The 10670-nt window shown below is 42.6% G+C and overlaps 1 protein-coding gene across 2 annotated transcripts; it reads right to left on the reverse strand.

Moving 5' to 3' along the window:
* Positions 1–4830: 4830 nt before the first annotated feature.
* Fam217b (family with sequence similarity 217, member B) lies at positions 4831–9582 on the reverse strand. 2 transcript variants are annotated; one of them, XM_013024283.1, is made up of 3 exons: positions 9415–9582; positions 9084–9165; positions 4831–6318 (listed from the first exon to the last, which is right to left on the reverse strand). In XM_013024283.1, the coding sequence occupies exons 2-3, from the start codon at positions 9107–9109 to the stop codon at positions 5166–5168; spliced, it is 1179 nt and encodes a 392-aa protein (XP_012879737.1). In that variant the 5' UTR covers positions 9110–9165; positions 9415–9582; the 3' UTR covers positions 4831–5165. The 2 variants fall into 2 exon arrangements, with proteins under 2 accessions (XP_012879737.1, XP_012879736.1); XM_013024282.1 differs by having other exon boundaries at positions 9084–9169.
* Between the last annotated feature and the right edge of the window lie 1088 nt (positions 9583–10670).

Genomic DNA, 10670 nt, shown 5'->3' on the forward strand with positions numbered 1-10670 from the left:
ACTAATACTGTCTGGGGCCAGGCTACGCCTGCGGCCTAACACCCAGCCTCTCACCCCAGTCTCCCCACCTTCCCCACTTCCTCTTACTGAAGGCAGGCATTGAGGAAGAGTGAAGGGCAGTGCCTTCTGCTGCCTGTTTCCAAAGTGTTCATTTGTATCCTTTGGAGAAGGACGGGGGAGGGGGTTATCATTGTCCAGCTCAGGAAAACAATGAAAATGCACACCAGAGGTTTTCCTCACTTTTTGGTCGGCATCTTTCAATTCTAATACTCACAGGGGAAAGCTCTCACTTGTGATACAGATGATCAGAGGCATAAATCGCTTCTCAGTGATCAATTCTACAATTAAACAACCAGTAGGAGGCCTCTTGGCCCTGGAGAAAACTGCTAAGGGTAAGGCAATGATTTCCTTCAGAGTCAAAGTGTGTAATAGGGGTTGGGTGTAGGGGGAGGATGTCTGGTCTTTAAAAATCATAGAAGCCGCCAACTCAGACTTGCCGGTGTGTAAGCATGGGAAAACATGTTTCTCAAGCTTTATTGTACCAAGGATCTTGTTAAAAGGTAGACTGATTCAGAGGGCTGGAGGGTCTCAGGAGTGTAGCGATATACAGTATTGGGCTACCTTTATGCAATCTGAAGTCTAAGACATGATTAGTTTCTCTTGTGCTGGGGAAAGTAGAAGTACTTTCCTTCACCTATCATAAAGGCTAGGCCCGATATTCCTCTAACAAAAGACAGGTTCACAAGAGAAAACCATGAGACTTTATTGAAGTGTCAGGTGATATGGGAGCTTTGCAGAAATAGTCTCTGAGACCCAAGTTGGCCTGTTTATTTTTGTGTTTCCATGTGACGAACATGGACAGCCATGAGGAAATGTGTGCTGGACAGCGGGAGATGCCCAGCAAGGCCTGGCCTGGGCTGGCTCAGGTGCTTTGCACCCAGCTTTCCTTCCTTGCTCTCGGGTATGGGGCAGGACCCATTCTGATGGTGGCCTGTTACTGTGACCACCTCTTGCACAGGGCAAATGGCACTTCTGGGCTTGTAGTAGCGTTAGGAGAGCAGTGTTCCAGTTTCTGTGAAGGAGCTGAGGAATTCCCACTTCGGAACCTCTCCCTTTACCTTGGTGTTCTGAGCTCCACACTTTAGAGCATCACTCTAGCTAGGAAAACTGTAATTATATGCATGACATTCTCATTTTATATTCCACATATCCTTTACAGTTTCCTTAAATATGAAATTGCCAAGGACTGGCATGTTTAAATTGCAATTTATGGAACAGGGTCTCTATGCAGATTTTTCTGAGGTAATGATTGTGATATGGGAAGGGTGTCCTTTGTTCTCTTGTGACACACTAAGGCTAAGAACAGAACCTGTCTGGGTTTGGACTCAGTGTACTTCTCTCTCATTTCCTTTTTTTATTCCAATGCAAAGTTTTGCATTTGATTAGAAGGCAATAACAAGACCAATTCAAGGCTAAAAGAATTCCTCTGCCACCTGGTGGATGATAAATTTTCAACAACCATGAATTAGCTGCCATTTCCTGTGTGACCTAAGCCTGTGTTTAAAATCAGTATTATTTTCATCTCCCACGACCACTACTGCCACAATCTAGTAGGCTCAAAAAGTACACCTCATTGTCTGAAGTGAGCTTAGGAAAGGGAGGCCAAGGAAGAGGCCTTTCAGGTTTTGTTTGTGGTGAGGTGCTGCCTTCGGATCAGATGGCTTCCTTGGAGATCTATGTGTTTATGGGTGTGTAAGTGCTGTCCCAAGGTACTTGAATTTTGTCCTTATGGGAATTTATATTCTGCTCACCTACCTTCTCCTCCTCATCTTTGGTGGATTCAAGAACTCAATGCACAGCAATGCTCCACCAGTGTCTCTAGCAATGTTCAAAACTGTGTGTCACACATGCTCAGTATTAAGATCAGAGTTGGGGCAGGATTTCATCCTGACGATTCTTGGAAAAGACTGGAAGAAAACTTAAGACAAAAGCGAAGCGAAACAAAACCATGCCAGAAAAATTTAGACAACATTTCTTTGTTTAATTGATTTCCAGCAACAAAAACAAATTCAAGTTCACAAAAACTTAACAGGAATTGTTTTATTACATATAAAACCAAGCATACCATTATTATAATAACAAATAAACATGCTGAATATCTTCAGGTCATGTTAAATAGTGCCCTGAAATAAAATAAAAAATAAATAAAAAATAATGCTTTTCTATCACCTTGAAATACAGTACCACCAGTAGTTTTCAATTTTCAATATAACTACTCAAGTTAATAGCATCAAGGAAAGAGGAAACAATATTTGTTTTGTTTTATCATGTAAGATGGAAGTTCCTACATCTGTCTCGGAAGTATCCTAACAGACTGAAAGAACCAAAACAAACCATCTTTCTTCTACCTATTAGCTATTGTTAAGAGCAACGATAGTGTCATCCCTAATTTTGTCTAAGCTACTAATTATTCCTTTGGTCCCCTTAGTCACTTAAAAAATGAGAATACTTTCAAAGTCAACAGATAGAGCAAATTTTGATCTAGCATTCTAATTCAATATTTTTGCACTTTTCTCCAACTTTTTCCACCAACCAATTCTCAGCCCCAAATAGTTTTTCTTACATTTTTTCTCATTCCTGTCTCAGATTTTAAATGGTTTCAATGCAAGGTATATGTAAACAACTCCTCAGACACGAGAGGCACTTCTCACAAATCGTGACTCGAGTCACCAGACCAGCAGGATCCGAGATGGTTTTGACACGATGAGTTCATGATTCAACTATCCATCAAGCAGAACTTGAGAACAGCACGATTCTTATCTACAGCATTCAGTGCATTAAGGTGTGCTGGATAAGTATATTAGAGATCAAAAACCTAGCATTGTGCTTATGTTAAACTTACTTCTAAAAAACAAAACACTGTTCATAGGCGCTTTGGTCTGACCTAATAATACTGGTTAAACAACCAACCTCAGGCAAAAAAGGGATACAAGTAAAGTCATTTTTCCAGGCTTTTAGAACTGTCTCAAGACACAATGTTACGACTTCCCCAGCTTAAACAACCAACTTTGATCAAAGGAACTGTGAAAAAAAAAATCCATGAGACATAACTTCTAGATTTCTTTATCATGATGATCTATAGGTCAGACACAGAAGGAAAACAACTCCCTTCACCCATTCAAGATCTTGAAGAGCAGAATACTCACATTGTTGCATAACCACAAAAGGCCACAGCTTGGCATAAACCCTTTAGTATTAATATAAGGACTATATTAATATATGTATGTAATGCCATGCCTACTACTGTTAGTTGGCCATGAAGCTTTCACAAAGAGCTGCATAAAATCTTGGAGGGTAAGAATAAGGGAGGAGCTGGCCATCAGCAATGGGTTAATCTATGCTCTAAGGGGCAGGCCAACTAGGACACATCGGGTGTTGTTTTCCAAATACCACTCAAGGACCAAGGACAGCAGTTAAGAGTACATTTGAGAAGGAAGCAGGCCCTATTATATGTACATCTGTTCATACAGAAAGTATAAGACCTGGGGTAATAGCATGCTTTCAACAGCAGAGTGGTATGAAAGGCAAAGAATGAAAGAGAATCACCAATTGCTGCTCGTAATCCTAGCTACTCAGAAGGCTAAGTATGGCAGTTTGAAGCCAGCTGGGGCAGGAAAGTCCATGAGATGCTTATCTCCAATAAACTACACACACAAAAAAACAGAAGTAGAACTGAGACTCAAGTGGTAGACTGCTATCCTTAAATAAAAAGGTGCTCAAGGACAGTGCCCAGGCTCTGAGTTCAAGCCCAGGACTGGCACAACACAAACAAACAACAAACAAATAAATGAGAATCTGAACTAACCTGGAAGGAAAGCCTTGAAAGAAAAAGATTATCATAAAAATGTCCCTATGCTTATCAAGATTAACATTCATTTTTAAAAGGCAATCTTAATATTTAACCTTGCCTATTGTAATTATAAATATACCTTCTGCTTATGTTGTTTCTGATGGCAGTATTGTATGAAGCATATTCAGGCTATTACATATTTCCAAATGCAATGCCAGGTTTTTCATTATCCCCAGGATAAAAAAAATAGAAACTTAGGTGCCAAAAAAAAGAACAAAACCAATACAATAATGTTTCAAGGGATAAAATCAAGTAATTAAAATACAGTCTATCAAGAGAGTCCACCTAAGTTTTGTACATATCCACAAATATCAATAGAACACTCACAGTACGGCCCCAGGAACAAGCAAAAGTGACTAAGGAAGCAGCCAGGATGCCCTGGGGTAGAGAAGAAGCATAGGCACATCCGGCACAGTCACCCCCGTTCTACTCCCTTCTAGGTGGAAGTCTATCATCTCCCTCCCCACCCCCCCAGGGATGATTACAGACTGACATTGGTCACTGATAACTGTTACAAGCAACTAGGACTGGCCCTCCATTTACCACTTCTAAAAGGTGGAAGTGGTCTGCCTGCCAGAAAGGTTAAGGTGTAAGGAGCTCCTGTTCCATCCCCACCCAAGTCAATAATCAGGCGGAGGCCCACAGACTTCCTATCTGGAGAGTCTGCAAATAATTTAAACTCAGATTACAGAACTCCAGAATGGACTTTACTCCACCTCTAAATTTAAAATACCCTTTCAAATCATGTCAGAGAGACCTATTAACATTCTGGATGCCATTGTCCTGGCAAGCAAGCTGCTTAGTGATAAATGACTGCTCAAAATAGAAACTCAAGCTCTCCCTAACTCAGGGAGGAACTAAGGCTTCTCCTGGGAGTGAAACAGAAATTTAGCTTGAAGAGCTTATGAAAAAGCAGGAGAGGCAGTAGCCAAAAGGGCTTTATTTCCAACACTAGGACCTGTGACAATGAGGAGCTAATCCACACCTAGGCTAGATGGTATCATTATTTTATCCCTTTGAGGAAATGTTACCCAAAAGGGCTCTCAAACACTTTTGTTTGGCTATTAATTCAAGGGAGGACTCACTGAGAAAAATCTCTCTTTGAAAGTGATTCTACTGGGGTGGGTGTGGGATAGACAAAGAGCCAACTGACCGCCTAACAATCAGCCATCACAGACAGTCTCCAGGTGCCCAATGCTGGAACTTCTAGAAGAGGTTAAGGAATCTATGGGTCTGCAACACATTATTTTAGATACTACTTTAATCTGTATGTGTTTTGCTTTCCTCCGTTTGTTTTGAGTTTCTTCTCACTGGACACAGTGGCATGACCCTGGTTATTCACATTGCCTTTTTTCTTAAGATTGGCGTGGGCTTGTGTTCTGGGGATGCGGCAGGGATCGGCTGGGTCCAGTAACATGGCTGACTGTTTGGGAATTCGGATGTTGCCATTGGCTTCCATCTTAGAGCTGTTGTCGCTGCAGGGCAAATCCCAGTGTCTCAGCTTGGTGCTTTTACTTGATTTCTTTTTCTTCTCCTCAGTCTTCATCTCAGAGGTTGGCTTCTGAGAGGCCAACCTGGTCCAACTGGGCCCATCCATGCGTCTCGGGGAGGCCTCAAATGTATAATAGGAAGGGTGGACTTCCTCATGGTGACAATCTTTCTTTCGTGAAGGGCCTGGCTTTGAAGTTCCTTCTGGGTGAGGTAACGGTTTGGACAGAGCACTAGCAAGTAGCTTGCTTCTCCCAGGGCTTTTCACAGCTCCAGAGGCCCCCGGGGCGACAGGAGGCCTGGCCTTAGCAGCTCTGCTCTTCTCACACTGCACGGTCTGGATCTGCAGCCACTCCAGCTGGATGAGTCTGTCCATGTACTTTCCCAGGCTCCCAGCTCGGGTGGTCACCTCTATCTTGCACTCTGCGTTCTGAAGCATGGCCATGTCCCGCAGGTCCCAGGAACTGAACGGAGGTGGGAGGAAATCTGGGTAGTAGTACTCTGGCCTTGCCCCGCCCTGTCCCGGGTGAAGGTCAAAGGACACAGGATCTATTTCTTCAGCTCGAAGATTAAGATCTGGAGGTGTGAGGGGAGAGGGAGGGATGTGGATTCTCTCTGAATCTGACAGATCACTGGCGCTGTCTTCATCAGCGTCTTCCTCGATGATCTTCATCGATCCCAAGTCCATCAGCAGCTTGTGCCCTGAGCCCCCCTGACTCCTGGGACTGGGTATATTCCGGCCAGGTCTTCCTTCCGCAGAAATGCCTTCCTTGTGTTTGTCTCCAGCTGGCTGGGAGGCCCCTGCCAGGCCACTTCTCAGCTGGGAAGAAACACCAGGGATTTGGGATTTACTCTGTTTTTTTCCTGAAGAATTCTTTGAATGATGTACTTTACTCCAAGATGGGCAAGCATCCATATTACTGTAAAAAAGAAAAACTGCATTTCTTACTACATAAACAAACAAACGTTTTATCTGGCTATAGTTAGAAAAACAAAAAGAATCCTCTGCCTATGTTTTCAGGGACAGACTTTTGCTCCATAGTACTCTATTCATACCACTATAGAATACATGCAACAAACATGGATGCTTGAGTCCTATTTTGCACCAAACACTAGTGTAAGAGGCAACTTTAAAACTTCATTTGCAAGGCCCGTGAATTAACTAAAAGCAGGATAAAAGCTGAGCACTCTCCTCCTTCATCTGTACTTTGATCTAACACAATTCTTTCTAAGTCACCTCATAATCACTTCCAGGAAGGACAGGACTTACCACCAATAAGCACTTTACAACAAAAGGTAAACTAGCTTTGGATAGACAATTCCATCGTCCTGTGGTAAAAGGCAAAACAATCCCAGGAAGTCAAAAGCTACAGACTATGTGCTAGGCAACAGAGACCGATTAGTTCCTGCTCCCCACAAGTGAGGAAATGTTAACAAGGTCTCCAAAATTCTTCCAGAGACAAAGAGCTGCACTGTGACTTAGTTTTGGGTATGCGTATCTTTCTCTCTCCCGCCTCCAGTCCTCTGTCAATTTAAAGCTAAGCCCAATGTCCACACATCCAAAGATGGCTGAAAGACTGAATCTCTGTCTCCCTGTCACTGCCACAGATCGAATTCCTTTTCTCTGCCTTTCCCCACGTCTTTTTACTTGACACATCAGGGGGAGTGGCTAGATCTATAATATAAAATGTCTCAACTTTGGGTCTGAGGTCTAAAGTGCAGTTTACATTAGGACTTAAGAAAAACATGAACATTTCTTAAAGTATTTATAAATTTAGACCAATTGTGTTTAGACCAATGTTCATAAAACATTAGTTTAGAAAAGTGTCCCCCAAACCTTAAGTTGGGTCTACTAGTATTCAACCATGTTTAAAACCATTTAAAGTAAAGCATACATCCTTCTTGTGAATAGCTATCTTAGAGTAAATGGAAATATGATGTAAAATTCAAGTCTGACATTATGGACTCGGTGGCAATTCTGAGTCAGGTAACATGTCAATATGTAAAAGTATAGCACGTGCAACTCATACCTTAAACAAACATCTTATCAGTATTTTTCCTCTCTCTATTTTATCTTTAAATAGTTGTACAAAAGGGTTTTCAGTTTAACAGCTGTATAGTTTATGTGTACAATTCATCTTGATCAGTGTTATCCTATTGTTTTCAAGTAGGAAAGACACACAGGAAAGTTGTGCTTGAAAGGATAGAAATAAAATTACATGGTGTTATTATAAGCCACTATGAATGAAAAATGGGACTCAAGCAATCTTGTGACTGGCAGGCAAAGGGAAATAATGGAAATTATGTGCATTGTTTTATGGCAAGAGATTCTTTCTGAGGAAATTTATTCTGAGGTAGAATCTCACCTCAGAGTTTAAAATACCTTATTTTTAATTGGCTTCCCACTAAGCAGTATTTAACTAAAGCTGTAATAAAAGTCCAATTATTTAAGCAGAAATGGGGGACAACTATTTGTTTACTGGTTCCAATCACACTAAGTGATTATTTAAAAATGTGTTTCTTGGAGCTGGGAAGGTGGCTCAGTGGTAAAGTGCTTGCCTTGCATGCATGAGGCCCTGGGTTCGATTCCTCAGCACCACATAAGCAGAAAAAGCCAGAAGTGGTGCTGTGGCTCAAGTGGTAGAGCACTAGCCTTGAGCTGAAGAGCTGAGGTTCAGCGCCTAGGTCCAGAGTTCACACCCCATGACAGCCCCCCTCCCCCAAGAAAAAGTGTTACTCTTAGCTAAAAAAACAGAGTATGGTAAGTCATTGTCAAGAGCACAACACAGCACACACAAGGAAAGAGGAGCTATAATTCAGAATTCACCATGAATGCTGTTAATACTTCTATTTACAACTGAATGGTTTTGTGCATCTGTCAAAGACAATTAATGGCAGTGACTCTTCTATCTAAAAAGAAACCACATTATACTCATACTCTGACTTGTTGAATTGAAACTTTTTTTTTTTGGGGGGGGGGTCCGGTCATGGGGCCTGAACTCTGGGCCTGGGCGCTGTCCCTCAGCTCTTCAGCTCAAGGCTAGCGCTCTACCACTTGAGCCACAGCGCCACTTTCGGCTTTTTTCTTTTTGCCTATGTGGTGCTGAGAAATCGAACCCAGGGCCTCATGCATGCAAGGCAAGTGCTCTACCACTGAACCACCTTCCTAGCCCCTGAACTGAAACTCTTTTAAGATAATTACTTAAAAATAAATTTAAAAAATCAAAGGAAGGTAATCCAAGACTTGGTAAAAGAGTAGGTCTGTAAACACAGACAGGATCATGATCTCTGGAATTGACCAGCTAACAAAGCTTGACTCCCCTTTGCCCATTCATTTATGCTAAATAAAAATATAACTATGGGGGTGGGGAAGGCAGCTCCATGGTAGAATGCTTGCCTCACATACATGAGGCCCTGGTTTCCATTCCTTAGTACCACATAAACAGAAAAGGCCGGAAGTGGCACTGTGGCTCAAGTGGTAGAGCACCAGCCTTGAGCTGAAGAGCTGAGGAACAGCGCCCAGGCCCAGAGTTCAAGCCCCATGACTACCACCACCACCACCACCAAAAAACAAAATAAAAAATATATAAATATGCATTTTATATCCACTTATTCTAGTCACACAGATAGCAAGTGAAGTCATATGCCCTTTGCAAGATGAAGCAATCATCTGAAAACGATTTACCTGTTTTTCTGATGAGATTCACTCATCCTATTCCTTTTCTTGAAAAAATCACATGGCTGATCATCATCTAATGCGTGATAAACTGTCTAGAAAAAGATATTCAGTAGTAAGTACTGTGAGCACACAAAGGAAGGAAAGAAAGGAAGAAAGAAAAGAGAGAGGAGGGAAGAAGAAAGGAAGAAAGGGAGAAAGAAGCAAAGAAAGAGAGAAAGAAGGAAGAAAGGAAGGGAGAAAGAAAGGAAGGGAGAAAGAGAGGAAGAGAAGGAGGGAGGGAGGGAGGGAAGGAAAAAAAAATCTAAGACTTATTTTTCCCCCTCCAGATTTACACCACCTTTGCTGTGGTACTTAAAATATTCTTGCTCAATGTGCTGGAAGACGTTGACAGCTGGGAAGGTGACTTCTTTATTCCTCTTATGTTTGGAAAGATCACTTCACTGCCGGAACTAGAAGCAACAACACAGTGACAGTAAGTACTGATTGCAAATCATTCTCTCATCAGTACTGGGTTGGGTTGCCTTTCGTTGTTCAGTGCTTGCCCAATAATGAAACACTGAAGCTGTGCTGGGTGCCAGGTTAGTATTCTGACTTGTAAAGAATTAGAGAAAGAATATTGTCTTGTTTACCGTTTAGTCTCTATTTGCTTGCTTTTCACAGGAGACACTAGTTATGAGAGCACACTGCTGTAAAGTGCTGTGGATGTATTCCATCCTTCCGTGTACACACACACACACACATTCACAATCTCCTTGGAAGTAAAATGTTTAAGGAAATTTGTGCAGCTAATTTAGGTCATTATCTTTTTCCAAAGCTCTCATGTCTACTTATCACTCAACTAATAATTACAGGAATGTCTAGAAAACAGCAAGGGTTACTTATCACACAAGCCTGTCCTACAGGGAAGCTCCCTCCAGATTCTGTCTTCTATAGCAAATCAATCCATTAAAAGATAACCAATGTGCTCATACACGTTACACAGTAGACGTTATTGCTTGGTGATGCTTTGTTCAAACATATCACACATGACAGTGATTCCTTTGCTACTTTGAGAGGCCTACACAAGAAGCCATACCTAGAAAGTGAATACTTCGCTCTCCCATAATAACCCTGCCTCTGTAAAATAGCAAGAGGTGGGGTTAGGAAAGCTTGTGGTTAGTATATAATCATGTCCGTTTACACAGACATCACACAGGGCTTGTGCAATGAACTGATCATACCACAGCAGGCCTGACACCTTCTCGTTGTGTTCTTTACCAAACCCTTCCATGCATCGGCTCTCTTTCTGCTTCATCCCCTGGACCGTAAAAAGAACCCTGGAAGGCAGGCCTCCACGTCTGAACCTCTCTCTACAAAGTGAGCTCTACTTCCTCTCATTCCACAGGGCAAGCGCCACACCCGGGGCAGCTGGGTTTCCGACCCAAGTCTCCGGGAGAAGCCAATGCCTGCGGGGCTTTTAGGGAGCAGAAGACAGACCCCGTCCTCCCACGCCGGGAAACAAAGCTACAGGAGGCTCCCTCCAGCGCCTGGAGGCTGACTCGGGCCGCGGCGCGGTGCGTCCGGGCCTCCGCTCCCGGGCTGCGGGCCTGGGCT

Source organism: Dipodomys ordii, unplaced genomic scaffold (assembly GCF_000151885.1).
Source record: "Dipodomys ordii isolate 6190 unplaced genomic scaffold, Dord_2.0 Scaffold75, whole genome shotgun sequence".
NCBI lineage: Eukaryota > Metazoa > Chordata > Mammalia > Rodentia > Heteromyidae > Dipodomys > Dipodomys ordii.